Raw genomic sequence first — 20,543 nt, 5'->3', positions numbered from 1 at the left:
TTCAGTATTAAGACTGTTTACAGTTATACATGCATATAACACTTCAGTTTTAAGACTGTGTTTTACAGTTATACATGCACATACCACTTTAGTTTTAAAACTGTGTTTACAATTGTACATGCATGTACCACTTCAGTTTTAAGACTTCGTTTACAGTTACACATGCATATACCACTTCAGTTTTAAGACTGTGTTTACAGTTACACATGCATATACCACTTCAGTTTAAGACTGTGTTTACAGTTACACATGCATATACCTCTTCAGTTTAAGACTGTGTTAACAGTTATACATGCATGTACCACTTCAGTTTTAAGACTGTGTTTACAGTTACACATGCATATACCACTTCAGTTTTAAGACTGTCTTTACAGTTACACATGCATATACCTCTTCAGTTTAAGACTGTGTTTACAGTTACACATGCATATACCACTTCAGTTTTAAGATTGTGTTTACAGTTACACATGCATATACCACTTCAGTTTTAAGACTGTCTTTACAGTTACACATGCATATACCACTTCAGTTTTAAGACTGTGTTTACAGTTACACATGCATATACCACTTCAGTTTTAAGACTGTGTTTACAGTTATACATGTATATACCACTTCAGTTTTAACACTGGTGAATTGATGGAAAACGTGGTCTTTTACAAAGATTTTCTTGTGGGCGTTGTGCACGAGCGTTGTCAACCATACATTGTCACCAAAGCCCCACGAGCAGTGATAACGATCGAATCAACATATTCTCTGTCCAACTAAGGCAGCAGTTTTTGTGTTATGCCAGAGTAGTACATCATCAACATCTTTTATACTAGCATGGTACATGGTTTGAATAATGATTTCATGCATTCACCTAAAACATCCCTTGGGGGGCCTCCAAGGCTCAGTTGGTTAGCGCACTAGTGCAGCGTAATGACCCCTCACCAATGCGCTCGCTGTGAGTTCAAGTCCAGCTCATGCTGGCTTCCTCTCCGTGGAGAGGTCTGCCAATTACGTCAGAGACGAAAGGTCACTGGCGATTTCATGTCAGCTGGATACATATCTAGGCTTATCATATATGCATGGATGCCTGTCATGCGGTGTATATTAGATTTCCATTAGGGTTAGCCATATACCCATATTGTACATTTAATTCACCATATATTGTTCCATTACAATCACGAAGCCATGCCTTACGGGTCGTCAATAAATCTATTAAATAGTTTGTTTCGTTACTTCTCGCTGTCTTGTAGTGTTTTTTTGATATTTCCTGAAATCCGTACTCCATACATTATGGGAATCTATAAACTCCCTGTCCAAGGCCGGGTTTGAACCCGCACCTGGTGTGCCTTAGCTATTGAAAGGCAAACGCCTCAAACCACTAGACCATGAAATGCTCCCCATTCATCGCAGAACTGTAAAAGTTTGAAAAAGTTATCAAGCGACCCACAATATAAATTTTACGAATTTTATTACCGATTTTGAAACGTAACACAGAGGGTGCACAAAGGGGGGCTGATATTTTGTGAAAGGTATAATTATCTGTGCTTCTCTAACTGCAAAAATTCAGTTGGTTTATCGCTAATCAATATTTGACAAACATCTTCGGTATGGACTTTAACAAGAATCAAATAAATAAATTAAAATCTCTTGTGGAAGTTAGGAACTGAGCTGTACAGGTATGCATCGATAGTAGTCATGGGACTACAACTCTAACCATAATTATATAATATCAATTACTGAATGTTTTACAAAAGATGTTTTTCATGTAGTGTTTAAGCATAGTGTTTTGTGCACCGTATATAATGAGAATTTATTTGTGGTTACAGGTGTATGTTTTTTCTTATACGACAGGGGGAAACTTAAGAAAGGAATCAAGGAAAAATCTTTGTCGTGTAAACCTCCTGACTTAACGCTTTGCAACCTTTGAACAAGCAAGAGCTTGATTCGAACACGCGACCTGAAGATCAATGGACTAAGAGCCGCCTTCAAAACTCCGTTCCTTGAGTGATGATGGATTGCAATTTCGTCGAGCTTGCGGATTAATTCTCTCCTGATTACGTAAAAATATACATATTTTGCTCAGTGCAAAATTTCAGACTGCATAAATCTGGACAAACCCAGTCGTATACATATGTACATGAATATTGACTGGCATATATCCAGTTGTGTTTATTCACACTGAGACTACATAAGAACGCAAATGTCAGTTCAAGTGCCGATTACGTGCAGAGGAAGCGCTTTTTGTGTTGGGGGAGGAGAGGGGGGGAAGTGAGTCTTTCGTGAAATTACTGGTTTCAGATATTAAAGTGACTTCTCGGCCTATATATTTGTTTCTTGTCACGGAATATACTAAAAGCATCTCACCAATGCAATCGCTGGCTTCCTCGAGCCTCGGCCGTACGTTTGGTTTGTCAGCAACTTGCGGATGGCCGTGGGTTGGCCCTGGGCTCTGCCCGGTTACCTCCCACCATAATCCTAGCCCCCGTCGTATAAGAGAAATATTCTTGAGTACGGCGTAAAACACCAATCAAATGAATAAATAAAGAAATCAAATACACTAAAAATAATACTCTGTTAATGTTAACAGTAAAGCCATTATGGGATTGAGCGAGAAACACAATTCTTCACCTTTAAATTTACTGACAATTTTAGCGAAAAAGTACATCTTTGACATGAGACGAAATGACGCCAAATTAAACATAATTAACCTGCAGAAAACGGTAAATGACCATTAAAAAATCGAAAAATATATAGCTGATATATCCGGGAAAGGCAACAATTTTCTAAACCGGTGAGAAAAATTTTATAGTTAAAAATAGTTAAATCAAAAGTATGAATGTATGAGTACTTAGAGAAAATAGAATCTGATTGGTGAGAAAAAAAAATGTAAACAGTGAGTCTGTCGTCTGAGTGATGCTAGAATGCATTCTGTTATTCTAACTTAATGCTATGTCATATTCCAATCAATATAGCATCCTGTTAGTCTGATAAAATCTTATCTTGAATTAATAGAGTATGTGTGCCAAGTTTAACAGAACAATATATGAAATAACAGAACAGAGCCTGGCATCATTCAGACAAAATGCTTCCTGTTAATTTAAAAGATTATTTTTTTCTTCTGAGAGTTCAAAAGAATAAGTATTTAAATCACGGTTGAATTTTTCACGCCAAGTCCTTAAACGTTATATAGGCCTTCAGCAAATTTGTCAACTTCAACCTCAAAGATATATATACCCTAACTTTTACGTGGTACCATGCCATACCACCACAAGCAGCTTGAACTTTTCTCTACAACATATAAAAAAATCAACCTAGCATGACCACCATTTTTTTTAGCTGTGGTTTCTGGAAGTGACATGACAGCATTTTGTTACCTTGGTAACCTCAAAGGTGTGAAAAATAATACTTGACAAAAAGTTTTTAGTTCTATCTAAAATAGACAAAATTCGGATATATTTTTTTAACTAGATGCAAAATAACAGTGCAGAAATTTACAGTATATCAACAACCCAAACTTATGTGGCACTATTACCCAATCAGTGCTCCTTCACAATTCATTTCGGAAGCAAATCTTGGACGCAGTTGGCCGACTTGTGTAACCTTCACTGTGTTTACAAAACCTAGGCCTAGTAGTTGTCTTAACATAACTAAAAGAAAACGATGACAGCTTAAGTTTTATCTTATCTACATAATGCATCTCAAGTGCACCTTAACGCATTATAAGAATGCCCGGGCTTATCGGCCACTTAGTTCGTCTATTGAAAACACACAGGCTCAATCTTTGGTCGTCCTGGCTTTGCTATAGATAGGCCTATTATAGAAACACGTCCAAATCCGCTTTGAAAGCGCGGACCACAAATTGCGCATGGCTAATGGGTGAGCCATTAAGCCTGGCACCTAGTTACCAGATACAATGGGCAAGTCAGTGCAAACAGCTAGCCTATAGCTACCGGTTTTACCAACAAGGTAATACCTCTGTATATACGGTGTACTACACGTTAAGTGCACACGCAAGTGTTAACGGTTTGTCAAATAGTGACTTCAAACTAGACCAAGCCGTGGTGATATATATATAGATATATATATATTTACATACATATATATGTATTTCTGCATAACACCCGTAATCGCGGACTGTGATTTATGCATCTGGTTATAAATCAGTTATATGTATATGCAAACGCAGTGAAATGGGAGATCAGCCCAACGCAGTACCGTAAAGGTAAGGTGATATATTATCTATTTACACCTTATATACACCTGGCCCCCCTGGTCATAAAATAGCAAGGTGCACTCACTGGGTTGTAAATTGTGGTGTATTTTATATTTTATAGTGTGTGAGATATTTAGATGTGTATGGCCCTTATTATAAAGCAAAGTATACCTATACTTAGAAGTGTCTTTAACCTATACATCTGGCTGTGAATGACAAAGCGTGATACAGCATTTTTGTATATATTTACACTCATTGCTGTCTTAAATGTCCAGTGCTATTCGCTTCTAAGTTTACATGTAAACATGTTCTCGCCACAATATGGCTGAAGTATTGCCTACGTGACGTTAAGCCATAATCATTCATCTCTCCGGCCCTACGTGGAAGATCTGTCAGCAACCTGCGGATAGGCGTGGGTTTCCCCCCTTGACTGCCCGGTTTCCTCCCACCATAATGCTGGCCGCCGTCGTATAAGTGAAATATCATTGAATACCGCGTAAAACACCAATCAGATAAAAAAATAAATAATCATTCATTCATTTTAAGTTTACGCTGGTTTGGTGCAGTTGTGTACTGATAGCCTATACCCTGTACAATGCTAAACAGTTCAAACTAAATAGGCCGATTGCCCACATACATTTAATCAAGACCTTCTCAATATCAGTCAGGATACGTAATATTTACCAACCGTTCCTATGCTTTGCGCACGCGCTGCCCAACTGTGCAACATTTGCTGAACGTCAGACATCGGAAGCTCAGATTTCTTGCACTGAATGAACTTTCGTGCTACAGTGACCTTGTGCTTAAAGATTACTGTGAGGGACATTTTGGCAGAAAATCAATCAGCATAAATCAATGGAAGTTTTGCTATTATATGAACGTATTTTAGAATAGCCCAAATAATTACCTTTCGCAAAATAACAGCCTCGTCTGTGCACATGTTAGCGTTGAAAATCAGTAATAAAATTTCTGAGCCTTTTTCAAAAATACTTTAGAATCATATTAACGCTTTAAATAGTCCAGGTACGTGTCTGATATTCAGTGAAATTTAATGAAATGGAAAATAGCAAAAATTTAATTTTTTTGCTATTCTTGGTAAAAAGAGAAAATTATATTTTTTGAGGGAATATAGGTGTTTGCTAAAATATCTCCGGTCAAGCCGGTGTATTTGACTGTTGAAGTGAAATATTTTTCTGGAGAAGCTTTAAATATAGGCCTAAACTAATAAAGTAAATATTTTCAGAGAAAAAAGAGTAAAAATAGAAAGTTATATTTTTTGAGGGAATATAGGTGTTTGCTAAAATATATCCTGTCAAGCCGGTGTATTTGACTGTTACAGGGAAATATTTTTCGGGAGAAGCTTTAAATATAGGCCTTAACTAATAAAGTAAAAATTTTCATAAATTTCACCGTAAAATGTCGGTGAGTCGTTTAAATTGCTGTTATTATATTTGCTTGAGTTACAGGAAAACATCTTTCGTTATTTATTTATTTATTTAATTGACTTTTATTTGTTTCTTTTATAAGCTAAATATACCAATTGTGTACATAGCCATTTATTTATTTATTTGATTGGTGTTTTACGCTGTACCCAACAATATTTTACTTATACGACGGGTATAACTGGCAAAACCGTCGACCATCCGCAGGTTGCTGGCAGAATTTCCCACGTAAGACCGGAGAGGAAGCCGGCAAGAGCTGGACTTAAACTCTCTATGACCGAATTGGCGAGAGGCTCCTGGGTCATTGCGTCGCGCTGGCATGCAAAGTCACCTCGGTCACGGAAACCCCACAGCGTAATAAATAGTTAACCGTTTAAACTCTTTGTATGAGTATACATGTAAAGACATGCCACATTTTAATTAATTAATAAATGAAAATGTGTCACAAAATACGTGCCATTAAGCACAGAGCCAGAATTTGCCATGTATATTTGATACCATTTAGAAGTGCATTTTGAGTATGATTTATTAGTCCTGTTAGAGGTAAAACGCACGTATAAGTAAAGTACACAATGGAGTGTCCATTAAATCTCTGTATCTGTAGGCCAGTCTTGTTAAAGCCACGAGTTCGAAACCTGCGAAGGCCAAGTTCAAAGCTACTGACATTGTTTGGATAGGAAAATTGAAGTCCATGACGGTTCCACATGCACATGGTTATAGATCTTTTAATAGTATTAAAATGACATGTGCAAAAATGCACATCCACAGAAAAGAACGCGTACCAAAATGCGCATCAAGAAAAAACAACACGTCAATGCAAAACTGCACATCCACAGAAAACAACGCTTACAGACATGGACATCCACAGAAAACAACGCGTGCAGACATGGACATCCACAGAAAACATCGCGTGCAGACATGGACATCCACAGAAAACAACGCGTGCAGACATGGACATCCACAGAAAACATCGCGCGCAGACATGTACATCCACAGAAAACAACGCGTGCAGACATGGACATCCACAGAAAACATGGCGTGCAGACATGGACATTCACAGAAAACATCGCGTGCAGACAGCACAAAGGGTATGTAACAACACAATTATCTTTAGATTTAACAGAAAGTCTGTTTCTGAATGCATTCCGTTATTACGGTAAATTATTCTGTTGAATATAGCACACGTATTCTATTAATTCAGTATAAAGGGTGTATTAGACTAACATGATAATATGACTCAGTATGATGCTGTAAAAATACTGTATTATATCATGACTCAGGCAACAGATTTGTATTTATTTATTTATTTGATTACTGTTTTACGCCGTAGTCAAGAATATTTCACTTGTACGACTGCAGCGAGCATTATGGTGGAAGGAAACCGGGCAGTGCCCAGGGGAAACCCACGACCATTCACAGGTTGCTTGCAGACCTTCCCACGTACAGTTAGAGAGGAAACCAGCATGAGGTGGACATGAACTCACAGCGACCACATTGGTGAGAGGCTCCTGGGTCATTACGCTGCGTTAGCGCGCTAACCAGCTGAGCCACGGAGCCCCCTTGTGTTTGTATCTGAGTTTACAATCAGAATGGAGCTGTTTATGCACAGAAAAATCGACTGTAACCGAAACTGCCGGCAAAGTTTGATGTAAAATTACACGTCTTCGTATTACACTGGACACTTTGCTTATATATTGGTGATACCGCATATATGTAAGTGTAGATATTCAACACACATGTCTACACGGCTTTTACAGAAACACATCTGTCCAATTTTAGGCCTATTCTAGGGAAATATCGATACGGATTTTGTAGTCGTCCAGTTTTTAGGCCAACTCTATAGTGATGTGGAATTCACCTCACACGCTGTGATTTGCAGTGTGACCGGCAAAATGGAGATTAAAGGAATTGATTATCATCGAGTTTATTTGATTACTTCAAATCAAATGCAAAAGAGCATGTCATAATGTCACTGGACAAGTGCGTTCGGTGCAAATCGTACCCTGTGAACGAGGCTTCAAGAGAATACAATGGCTAAATTTAAGGCTTACTCTTGTGTTGTGTATATGCGAGTTATACGGAGTATAGCTTATTTCAATAGTTAGGCCTACTCTTGTGTTGTGTATATGCGAATTAGGAGTATAGCTTATTTCAATAGTTAGGCCTACTCCTGTGTTGTGTTTATGCGAATTAGGAGTATAGCTTATTTCAATAGTTAGGCCTACTCTTGTGGAGCTGTATACATGGCCTACTCTGGAATTATTGACTCTGAGTACGCATGTATATAACGACGAAGCCTATGTTTGAAAGAGAAATGTCAGTAGAAACGAGACTGTGCTATAAACCATTGTAAAAGGAATACAGATTTCTTGAAGTTATAGACGTTCTCTTGTGGAACGTGAAATACATAGGTCTCAAGGTTGGGTCTACTGTGCAATGCCTATGGAGTATGCATTGATTTAGTACTAAGCTATGCTGCTGGGGCGTGTCTACGGAGTACACATTGATTCAGTTTGAGGCCTACTCTTACGGAATGTCTACGGAGTATACATTCATCCAAAGTTAGGCCTACCCTTGTGGAATGTCTATGGAGTATACAATGACCCAGTGTTAGGCCGACCCTTGTGGAATGTCTATGGAGTATACATTGATCCAGTGTTAGGCCGACCCTTGTGGAATGTCTATGGAGTATACATTGATCCAGTGTTAGGCCTACTCTTGTGGAATGTCTGTGGAGTATACATTGACCCAGTGTTTGGCCTCCTCCTCTGTAATGTCCATGGAGTTCACATTGATTCAGTTTGAGGCCTACTCTTACAGAATGTCTACGGAGTATACATTGATCCCGTGTTAGGCCTACTCTTGTGGAATGTCTATGGCGTATACATTGATCCAGTGTTAGTCCTACTCTTGTGGAATGTCTGTGGAGTATACATTGACCCAGTGTTAGGCCGACCCTTGTGGAATGTCTATGGAGTATACATTGATCCAGGGTTAGACCTACTCTTGAGGAATGTCTATGGCGTATACATTGATCCAGTGTTAGGCCAACACTTGTGGAATATCTATGGCGTATACATTGATCCGATGTTAGGCCTACTCTTGGGGAATGTCTATGGTGTATACATTGACCCAGTGTTACTCCTACTCTTGTGGAATGTCTATGGCGTATACATTGATCCAGTGTTACTCCTACTCTTGTGGAATATCTATGGCGTATACATTGATCCAGTATTAGACCTACTCTTGTGGAATGTCTATGGAGTATACATTGATCCAGTGTTAGGCCTACTCTTGAGAAATGTCTATGGCGTATACATTGATCCAGTGTTAGGCTCACTCTTGGGGAATGTCTATGGTGTATACATTGACCCAGTGTTAGGCCTACTCTTGTGGAATGTCTATGGCGTATACATTGATCCAGTGTTAGGCCTACTCTTGTGGAATGTCTATGGAGTATACACTGACCCAGTGTTAGTCCTACTCTTGTGGAATGTCTATGGAGTATACATTGACGCAGTGTTAGACCTACTCTTGTGGAATGTCTATGGAGTGTACTTTGACCCAGTGTTAGTCCTACTCTTGTGGAATGTCTATGGTGTATACATTGACCCAGTGTTAGGCCTACTCTTGTGGAATGTCTATGGAGTGTACTTTGACCCAGTATTAGGCCTACTCTTGTGGAATGTCTATGGTGTATACATTGACGCAGTGTTAGACCTACTCTTGTGAAATGTCTATGGCGTATACATTGATCCGATGTTAGGCCTACTCTTGGGGAATGTCTATGGTGTATACATTGACCCAGTATTAGACCTACTCTTGTGGAATGTCTATGGAGTGTACTTTGACCCAGTGTTAGGCCTACTCTTGTGGAATGTCTATGGTGTATACATTGATCCAGTATTAGACCTACTCTTGTGGAATGTCTATGGAGTATACATTGACCCAGTGTTAGGCCGACCCTTGTGGAATGTCTATGGAGTATACATTGATCCAGGGTTTAGGCCGACCCTTGTGGAATGTCTATGGAGTATACATTGATCCAGTGTTAGGCCTACTCTTGTGGAATGTCTGTGGAGTATACATTGACCCAGTGTTTGGCCTCCTCCTCTGTAATGTCCATGGAGTTCACATTGATTCAGTTTGAGGCCTACTCTTACAGAATGTCTACGGAGTATACATTGATCCCGTGTTAGGCCTACTCTTGTGGAATGTCTATGGCGTATACATTGATCCAGTGTTAGTCCTACTCTTGAGGAATGTCTATGGCGTATACATTGATCCAGTGTTAGTCCTACCCTTGTGGAATGTCTGTGGTGTATACATTGGTCCCAGTGTTAGGCCTACTCTTGTGGAATGTCTATGGAGTATACATTGACCCAGTGTAAGACCGACTCTTGTGAAATGTCTGTGGAATATACATTGACCCAGTGTTAGGCTTACTCTTGTGGAATGTCTTTGCAGACTTAGGCCAAAAAAAGTGCAGTGATGTTAAACGCCGACTACAAATGGTGACAAATACATGCCTGAATTCACAACGATGTGAATGACAGAGATACCGTAGTTACCGCTGTCGCTTGGCGAATACATGCCCGAGTCTTTCGTCCACTGCACTTACCATTACCCCGGTGGTTGGCTTATCCAGGTCACGGTGACATTGCACGTGAGAGCGTTGAGCGTCGTTTGACGGGCTTTTATATTGATCAGTGGACACTGGTAGGCCTATTTACATTTGGCTGGGTTATGCCACGGTGATCATGCCTACAGAAAGATTCGGTCACGCTGTCCTTAATGTTGTTTTTGGACACCTGGTGTTGTTTAGGAAAGTGTTATTGATTATCAGTTATAACAAGTATTTATTATCAATTATAATAAGTATTGATTATCAATTATAATATTATGGCACTTGCCAATAACATCGATACTTTAGGGACGGTCCGTGACGTAGATTGCCTTTCAATTTCTAGGACACACGAGGAGCGGGTTCAAACCCGGGTTTGGAGTTTATAGATTTATTTATTTATTCATTTGATTGGTGTTTTACCACGTACTCAAGAATATTTCACTTATACGACGGCGGCCAGCATTATGGTGGGAGAAAATTGGGCTGAGCCCGGGGGGAAACCCACGACCATCTGCAGGTTGCTGACAGACCTTCCCACATATGGCTGGAGAGGAAGCCAGCAGGAGCCGGACTTGAACTCGACCGTATTGGTGAGAGACTCCTGGGTCATTACGCTGCGGTAGCGGCGCTAACCAACTGAGCAGTTTGTGGGTAGGTAGGCATGGTGCGGTGGTATGCACAGATTAATGTGCGTTAAAGACCAATTGTCTTCCACCAATATGGTGGGCATATCTTTGCGTCACGTGGAAAGTTCATCAGTGACTAGCCAAATACTGGTGGTTTACCAAGGGCACTCTAACTTCCTGTACCCATAAAACTGGCCACCACATTGTAAAATGACTATTTCCTGAGAGTGGCTTTTGAACATCAAACCGGCTAAAAGTAACAAAATAATATAAATCTAACCAAACAAGCAATTAAGCATAGGCTACTTCCGTTCATGATTCTAAGGCTCACAGGCGGCCGTGCTGGTACAATCTTTGTAAGTGTATATATCTACTGCGACTGATATAATCATGTTTTTGGTTGAAAATATTTTTCCCTTCTGCAATTTTCTGCGTCAGAGTTGATCAAGATCTCCGTATCGCAGATGGACGTTTCTATTTGGGACTTTTATAACTTAAGGTTGACTGTCTAGCCAGTGGCGATTGGGAGATAGACTAACATCTGGTCGTGCTCTGTAGTAATTCCAGTTACAAGATCAATACGCTGATCACAGATTCTTCTACGGTCTTTTTCAGTATAATATTATTGAATATACTACTTGCCATTACTGTAATAATACATGTGAAATTACCTTTCATTATTTTTTATTTGCTTTCAATTTGCCAACCATAGGAAGCACATGCTACCTACTCTCACACAAATTATTTCACCCGGTGTAAATTATTCTTACATTATTCTTTTTTTTCCCACAATGTTCACGATATATATGTAATATACTTTTGTTTGGCTCTAAAGATCTAACTTACGCAGATAATAAACTTGTTTTTCAATGTGTACATAAATTTATCAATGATACAGAAAAGTTTTATGACCATGGTAATGGTAAAAACGATGTTAACATTGTAAATAATAATTTATTTATTTCAACTTATATTCCGTTATCTGAAATATGTATTCCCATATTTATATGTATGTACTTCGTTAGCTATTATGTTGTTAATTGATGCTTTGAGGAGATCTCCGTAGGAGCCATTAGGCTGTGAGAAATCCTCGTTAAATAAATAAAGAATTAAATTAAAATTTAAATTACGGTCCAACCATCCACACTGAAGGTTCCAAGACACTCTCTGACAGTATATACCCATTATTCATCTGGTCAGCTAGTTTGTTATTTGTTTATAAAGGACACTTGTCTTCCATCAGTGCGGAGTGCCTGCCTGTACGTTACACACTTGTAAAACTTCGTCAGTATTGAAGAGGTTATACCGGAAATTTTTGGCAAAAGATCTATATTCACTAATGAAATGAAATCTTTTCGATTTACCAAGAATATCTGAAATTATTGCCTTTCAGACTCGTACCTGCACTATTTAGATTTGTTTATTTATTAGGGGTTCAAGCCATTCAGGTTTGAATCCTTATTGTTTTCGTTACGGTTATTATTATTATTCTCCAAAAATTTGTGCCGTGCTTTTAGAAAAAATGGCAAGTCACACAGTTATGAAATTTCCGTATGTTTTAGCTACACACCAAAAGTTTTTCACCTAATCGTTTGGAAACTTTTGATCACGTGACTCCGCGGCCATATTGGATTCTGATGAAAACCTTCAAACATCTTCTTCAGAACGGCTGATGCGATTGAGTTGAAATTCAAATTGCAGGTGCATACGGCCTAGGTATATTCAGGGTGATAATGGAAACTCTCTGCGTTGAAAATTGTACAAGCTCGTTATTGGGTGAAATTATCATGTGACGAAAAAACTGTTTTTTTCTTCAAAACATTTTCTAAACTGTTAAGAATTTTACTGTCGTAAATGCAGTTTTAGATGCTGATTTCGAAAATGCAATTTTTACAAAACCGGATGTGGCGTCATAAAAACCGGAAGAGGGTGCAATTTTAAAGTCTAACATCAACTCAAGGCAAGAAGCCAACTTTTACACAGCCAGAAGTGACGTCGGCAAACAAGAAGTAATACATGCCAAATTCGCCATTGTTTCATTTTTTACACTTGAAAAACTTCTATAGTTTAAACGTCTTCACAGAAAAGCATGAAACCTAGGTACCTGATAAATCCGGAGGTGTGCTCTTACGAGTAAAAAGTTGGTCGATTTGAGTAACGTGATCTGGCGGCCATTTTGGGTTGAAATTAAAACATTTGACAGCCATTTTTTCCAAAGCGCAATGTCCGATTTACTTAAAATTTAGCACACCTGACAAGCGTTCCATGGAGGCTATTTTGAGAGAAAAAGGATGCAATATGTATGCAAATTAGGCTTTGACTGATATGTATGATGTGACGTCATTGGAAAACGAAAAATTTGAATTTAATGACTCTTTACATGTTACCTGGCGTAGTATGATCTCCTGATCACGAATCCGATCTTATTTTTGTTCTGCGATGTAAATTGTGTGGCAAATTGCAATCAAAACGCGAAAAAGCGCAATCCCACCCCCCATGTTTGGGGGTCACGTGACAGAAAACTGCTAAAGCTGTAACGTTAAAAATCGCTGTGTAGTAAGGACTATATATGTACTGTACGTATGGTGAAGATCGTTGACCTGTGTCAAAAAGCACAGGACATGCACGCTTTTGAATAATGTCCACAGGCAGATTTACCTCATTTGACACATTTACGTATACATGCTATATAGTGTAATACAATGTATGGATGGCTATGAAGAATATGTATCATTGTATATGTTCTTTTAATTATCTGGTTTGCACTGCAGTTGCAATTGGCTCACCCCGTGCCATTGTTCCATATGTACTGATTTTAGACCAATAACTTATGCTGTCATATGAACGATATAAATGTTAAGGAAATGTGTATGGAGATTTGAAGTGAAAATTGCGACTGGTTTTTGGACTTTGTTACATATATAACAGAGTAAATAATAAAGGAGATACTGGCAAAGTTTTCCCTGACTTGACCTAATTACAGACGGATTTAAAGGCTAACCGTCTGCTGGCAGTTGAACAGTGAAGATGATTGACGTTCGGAAATTGACATTAGGCAGGTCGCGTCGAGCATGTATCGCTCACGCCGGTCAGTCATGACAGAGTTCGTTCCCAGCTTAGCGAATTTAAATTTAAACATTTTAAGTGCGCTGCTTGGGGTAGTTTGATGTTCTGATCACGAATCTGGTCTTCTTACTGTTCTCTGATGCACAGTTTTGTCGCGAATTGCAATAGAAATCCGAAAAAGTGCAGTTTTCTCCCATATTTGGACGTCACGTGACACAAAACCGCTACAGCTGAAAATATCTGAGTGTAATCACTATATATGTACTCTATGTATGCTGAAAATTGTTGAACTGTGTGAAAAAAGACGAGACATGCACCCCTTCAAATATTGCCCAAAGGTCGATTTACTCCGTTTGGCACATCTATGTACATATGATATACAGTGTACTTACAACGCACTAATGACTACGAAGAATGTAGGCTTTCTAATTAAGTTGGTTATGTATCTATACATTACCATTACATGGAGGTAACCGGAACTGATACCGCATAGGCCGGCAATGCCTGCTTGAACCCCCGAATCGCTGCTTTAGCAGCTATATTTTGATTTGTATTTTTAAGCCGTACTTAAGAACATTTCACTTGCACGATGGCGGCAGCATTACCGTGGGAGGAAACCGGACAGAGTCCGGTCGAAACCCACGGCCACCCTCAGGTGGTTCCCAGGTCTTCCCTCGTACGGCCGGAGAGGAAGCCAGCTTGAGCTGGACTTGAGCAATGGTGAAAGATTCCGCGCAGGCGTGCTAACTCCCCAGGCCACGGAGGCCCTTTACATTATTTATAGTGTTAAAATGAAAACACACGACTATCCGCAGGTTGATGCAAGACCTTCTCACCTGTGACTTAGATGAATCCAGCATGAGCAGGGCTCGAACTCACCACGACCGCATTGGTTCCTGGATAATTGTGGTACGGTACAGCGCAGAGAACCCAGACTTCTTTAGCCTTAGGTACGGTACCGTGTTATTGGTACCGGGCATGTGGGTATAGATTATTTATACCCGTACCATTGATATGTGCAATGTGTGAACTGATGACCTATACATATAGGCCTACATAAGCCTACACTTCAAGAGAGATGGGCCTGCATTTACTAGTATAAAGCAATTTACAAACATTCACAATAATGTCTGATTGTAGAAGGAGAAACAATAAAATACAAAGATGGCAGACGAAGAATTAGAGCTGAGTGAAGAGGAAAGCGAAGATTCCACGGATGTTCCTGTCAGCGATGGTCAACCCAGTTCCTTGGGTATCGTGCAATTTGGATTCCACGCCAAAACCGGGTTTAACGCCAATATAGATTTGGTCCAGACTCGAAGTGACCATCTCAAGCCTAAACTACAGCCGTTACACCTGGACCCTTGGCGCCGGCCGCCACCGGATTTCCGGCCGCAGCTATTTGGTCCGAACCCACCAAAGCGGAATGCCCAGGAATCGATGCAGCCGTGGAAGTACGGAACCATTCCCGGTCAAAGGCAGAGCTACTCAAGGCCAAAGAGGCAAAGCTTGGTTCTTCAAGGCGTTCTGGATGGAGCGAAATCCGAAGAAGATCCGTTCCTTACGCGCTTCCGAGCGCCGGATTCGTACGAGGCGAAACTCATGTTTGTCAAAGACGGCCGGTTCCCCTTGGGACGCTATGCCACCCCCACGCCTCATGATTTCAGGGGGGTAAGTTTGTTAGCCAGTGCATATATACTAAGTGTCATTATCATTTGTGGTCCAGATTTTAAAAGGTAACTCTAAAAGCAAGATTATGGCCACGTGAATAAATAAAAAAATAATGCAATTGTTTTTCTCAGTTTTGGGGCACAGTTTGTATTTCATAGTTATCCCTCCATTATATTCATATTTTCTGCCGGAAATGGTCGGAAGTTTTCAGAAATGACATCAAAGGATAGTCCGAGTACACTGACTAATGGCTGCTCAACCTCTAGTTAGAGATTCCGCCGTTAGCTTCTATGGTGAAGAACCGATTACAGTCCGAATAAGTAGTCTACATCTAGCTAGTCAAAGACCCGTCGCAACATTTCCCCTTACCATCGTCACACACGATTTTGTAACGTTAATCAAATAAGATATTCAGTCTGCGTATGGTCGTGGGTTCCATCAGGCTCTGCCCGGTTTCCTCCCACCATAATGCTGGCAGCTGTCGTATAAATGAAATATTTTTGAATTCGACGTAAAACATGGAATAAATAAAAAAAATGTATCTGTTTTACGCGACTGAAATCCAGTCTTTGCTTGTGTGACGGTCGATCTTAAAATCACGTGGCCATCAGCTACAGTGACTAAATACATTCGACCAGTTGAGTTGAGTTGCGTTGCGTTGAGTTGCGTTGCGTTGAGTTGCGTCTTAATCCCTCGTGTACTTAAGTTTACTGCGACATACTGGTGTTGTTGCACAGGTCTACACTTGTGTTCGGGATAGTGCTCCACAGTAGCAACAAACGGCCAGCATTAGTGTTTGCCACATTGTATTTGCCAAAAACGTAATACGTATTTACTCCAAGGCATTTACATTTTCCCTGCAAAATAAGAATACATGTATCTCAGTGAAAAAGTGAAAATCTGTCCCCAGGACAGAGATTTTTGCTGGAAACGTGAAATCTGGTTTGAGACACAAATTTTATATCAAGATGCAAAAATTCGTCATAAGCAAAATATCTCATCCAAGACCAAAACTTTGTCCAGGCGAGAAAATTCGTCCACCAAGCCATGTGTATATTCAGTATTTAAAGTCTACAGCGTAGAGAGTAAAACCAGAGCAGCTGGTCACATGTGACCTGTGAAATAAGGCCTTTTGTCAGTTTACCTGTTAGTGTTTTACCCTAACTGTTCATGTATAAATGCGTAAATAGTAGCAAATTACTCGCCCTCTAGCACCATTTCTTATGCAGAATTAGGTAAAACAACACGCAGTGAAGGTTATTGTAATATGTAAGACAACTGCTGTACTTTCATCACATTTAATATACAAACAGATAAAACAATGGAAAAGAACCAGGCCTCGTCCAGCATCAGAAATGCGCATTCAAAACACATGTGACCCTATGAAATTGGGTCCTCGCATTTTGGTTGGAAGAATTCGTTCTGTTTTAGAAGGATTTCAACCGACAGCCGTTTGAAAGTAACATTATCATTTTGTGAGCTCCCGTGTAGCTTTCACAGGTCACGTGTGTCTTGGTGAGTTATGTGGTTTCTTGAATGAAAATTTCGTCAAATTAAAAGGCAAATTGTGTTACACCACAAGGAACCAAGCAAACCAAATATCCGCCAGACATTGGAACGTGAACGAAATTTGGAGGAACGACAGGAGAAAAGGAGAAAGGACCTTAAGCACAGATTTCTATGTAAAGGACGTGGCCAATAAGACTTATAGTTTATCTTAAATGTACATGGTTTTATTAATTTCAAGCTGAGGGTGGTAGAGTAATTCCCCCTGACTCTGCCTGGTTTTCTCCCCCAATAATGCTGTCATCAAAATGAAATATTCCTGTGAACGCCATGAAACGTCAATCAATGAAACAAATAAATATTATAATTATTATCAAATGCTTTATTTCCTCTGCCACTGCTAAATTGTTGGATTTTAACACTATTAAACTTATACATAGGAGGTAAGTTTTAAAAAAGTGTCAAGTTCGAATAACTCTTGGTCAGCGAAAGAGAAACAACCCACCTTCGTTTAAAAAAGATCTAATATCTATATTAATCCGTCTTTCAGTCGCTTACTTAGTCCCCGACTCAATCAGTCAATCAGTCAGTGAATCAGTCAATGACTTATACATTCTTTATTTCAGTACCCACCCATCAAATCTCTCGGGCTGCCAGAGTTTATCACGGCACACGACCATGACCCCTACAACATCGCGTTCAAAAGTGAACGGCTTAATATATGTGAGTACTGAGGTAACGGTTTGTGGACAACACTGTGCCGCCCATAACGTAATACTGTGTCGCCCAGTACTGTGTAATACTGTGGCATTCACAACATAATACTGTGTCGTCCACACCGTAAAACTGTGTTGTCCATAACGTAATACTGTGTCGCCCATAACGTAACACTGCGTTGCCCATAACGTAATACTGTGTCATCCATAACGTAACACTGTGTCGCCCATAACCTAATACTGTGTTATCCATAACGTACACTGTGTCGCCCTTAATGTAATACTTTGTTATCCATAATGTAATACTGTGTTGTCCATAACGTAATAATGTGTCATCCATAACGTAACACTGTGTCGCCCATAACCTAATACTGTGTTATCCATAACGTAACACCGTGTCGCCCAGAACGTAATACTGTGTCATCCATAATGTAATACTGTATCGTTCATAACGTAATACAGTGTCGTTCATAACGTAATACTGTGTTACATTTATTATGTTATGGAGGACACAGTATTATGTTACGGGCGACACAGTATTATGTTACGGGCGACACAGTATTATGTTACGGGCGACACAGTATTATGTTACCGACGACACTATTATGTTATGGACGACAGTATTGTGTTATGGACGACACACTATTATGTTATGGGCAACCGTATTATGTTATGGCCGACACAGTATTATGTTATGGACGACACGGTACTATGTTATGGACGACACAGAATAAATCTGTCATATACAGCATAAAAGTTTGTACCAATAATATAATCTGTTAAGTCATCACCGTAAAAACATAGTAGTTTGTCAGCTTAACGGATTAGTTCTTAGAGTGTGTACCAATCGTCAGGCACAAGGGACATTCCATTCAGTAATTCCAAGACCCATTTCTAAAACAATACTTAACATAAACCAACAAAGAACTAAGACGGTTTTGGAAACTGAGAAATTGAGATGGATTTTTAGTGAAATTGAAAGCATCCAGCAGCAGTCTTCGATTATGCCAGACAAACGCAATGAATGTTTTATAGGTGAATTTATGTATGTATATTTTGGGTTTTTACGTTGGACCATTTTTCAGTCATATTACGATGAGAAGTCATCAGGTACGTGTACATATACTGCGTCGTCTTGTGGCACGGCGATTCCATGCCGTCAAAGTTCTGTGCAATAGTAAAAGTGGAGCATCATAGTTGATGGTGTCCTGAAGCTTTATTTTTTCTTTCACAGATCATGGTCTAAATACAGAGCCCCCAACGGATAGACATCTCGGCCGCCAGATGGCTCCAGTATTACCGCCGCAGCCATATTGGGAGAGCAGACTCATTTTGCCAAACAGCCCTTGGCCCAGACGACCGGCATCGTTCACGGTAAATACGCTGAATTATTTAAGTTAGCCATTCATTCAGAAAAAAATCAAGTCAATATCAACGTCTTTCCCGAAATGATCTTCTGAAACCTCTACATGCTTACCCCGATTGGTGTTCTGCTTGCATTTTTGTAACCAAGTTGTTGTACTTCCCATTTGCAAATCAATCTAGAAAAAACAACTGTTAAAGAAAGAGGCGGAAGTCTTTTACCTTCTTTCTCAAGCTGGATAAATAACCGTGCCCTTTTGAAATAGAAATATCTTAATTCACTTGACACCACGTTGATTTTTCGTCTGCGTCATCCAGTGTTAATATCTCCTCCAATTTTACTACCTTTAGCGTTTCCGCCGACAAGGGAGACCACCCCACAGCGCTTTCATGGACCGAGTTGAGGAAACTCTGACCGCAAAGTGGGCAAAGGAGAAGTTAGAGAAAAGCCTGCAGAAATCTGACGAAAGACAGGGACAATTTGTGTCATGACAGGTCGGGGCTACTCGATAATAACCTTTACGATCTGTCCCAATCATCTGACAGTAAAATATGTACCGGAATAATACATTGCATGCTCCAGTACCACCGGAGATGCCTGCAGCTATGTGATTATACAACTGGGGATGATTTTCAGCCTTTCAGCGCATGCGTCTGATTTTGTCGCTGTGTGGAAGTCCCTTGGGCGCTGCATGTGTGGAATTCCCTTTGGCGCTGCATGTGTGGAATTCCGTTTGGCACTGCGTGTGTGGAATTCAGTTTGGCACCCTTCCATATCCATCCAGTGCAAAGTTGACATTTAAGACATTTAAACTCTTGAGTTTACACTATATAAACTCGAGTTTGGAATAGGCACAGACCACTGAATCACTGGATGCCATTTGAACAAAAGAATGTTTGAGTACTGTACCTAAGAATATTAGGAATATATCTAAGTCTGTGTTAAGAATTGCTTATCATCAATAAGCCACATAAAAACAATTCCAGAATAAAAAAAACATTGTTAGATTTTTTTGTCTCAACAACTGGTATATTATAAGTTAACCACGTGATTAAGAGGAACGTCGTTCACTATTCTTTCAAAACGGCTACCGGTATAGGCTACAGGAGATTTTTGGCAAATCAAATCACATTTTCACATTTTCACAGTGGAAAACAAGGTAAGAAAGAGAGAAAGGGAAAGGTTGTATTTTGAATGACATAGAGACGATTATGTGCATAAAAGGCGAAGCATACATCCACACTAATTATGGAGAGGGCACCGATAAGCCGTTTGATATATACCTGGCGAAATATTTTAACCCAGCTCGGATAGGTGATGCGCGA

The 20,543-nt window shown here is 39.7% G+C and overlaps 1 protein-coding gene across 1 annotated transcript; it reads left to right on the top strand.

Annotated features, from left to right (window-relative positions):
* Nucleotides 1-4,106: 4,106 nt before the first annotated feature.
* On the top strand, nucleotides 4,107-19,859 carry LOC135478043 (uncharacterized). Its single transcript, XM_064758308.1, has 5 exons — nucleotides 4,107-4,210; nucleotides 15,103-15,633; nucleotides 17,766-17,862; nucleotides 19,090-19,229; nucleotides 19,569-19,859. Exons 2-5 carry the CDS (start codon nucleotides 15,127-15,129, stop codon nucleotides 19,707-19,709), a joined length of 885 nt encoding a protein of 294 aa, XP_064614378.1. The 5' UTR covers nucleotides 4,107-4,210; nucleotides 15,103-15,126; the 3' UTR covers nucleotides 19,710-19,859.
* Nucleotides 19,860-20,543: the final 684 nt, after the last annotated feature.

Source organism: Liolophura sinensis, chromosome 11, assembly GCF_032854445.1.
Source record: "Liolophura sinensis isolate JHLJ2023 chromosome 11, CUHK_Ljap_v2, whole genome shotgun sequence".
Lineage (NCBI taxonomy): Eukaryota > Metazoa > Mollusca > Polyplacophora > Chitonida > Chitonidae > Liolophura > Liolophura sinensis.
Note: the sequence above shows the minus strand (reverse complement) of the source record. Positions and strands in the feature narration are given on the sequence as shown.

Bases quoted from the DNA above. Each gene is read 5' to 3' on its own strand.
- LOC135478043 (XM_064758308.1), top strand. From the start codon at position 15,127: ATGGCAGACGAAGAATTAGAGCTGAGTGAAGAGGAAAGCGAAGATTCC. The intron at 15,634-17,765 runs GTAAGTTTGTTA...TCTTTATTTCAG, and splicing joins CGCCTCATGATTTCAGGGGG to TACCCACCCATCAAATCTCT. The intron at 17,863-19,089 runs GTGAGTACTGAG...TTTCTTTCACAG, and splicing joins AAGTGAACGGCTTAATATAT to ATCATGGTCTAAATACAGAG.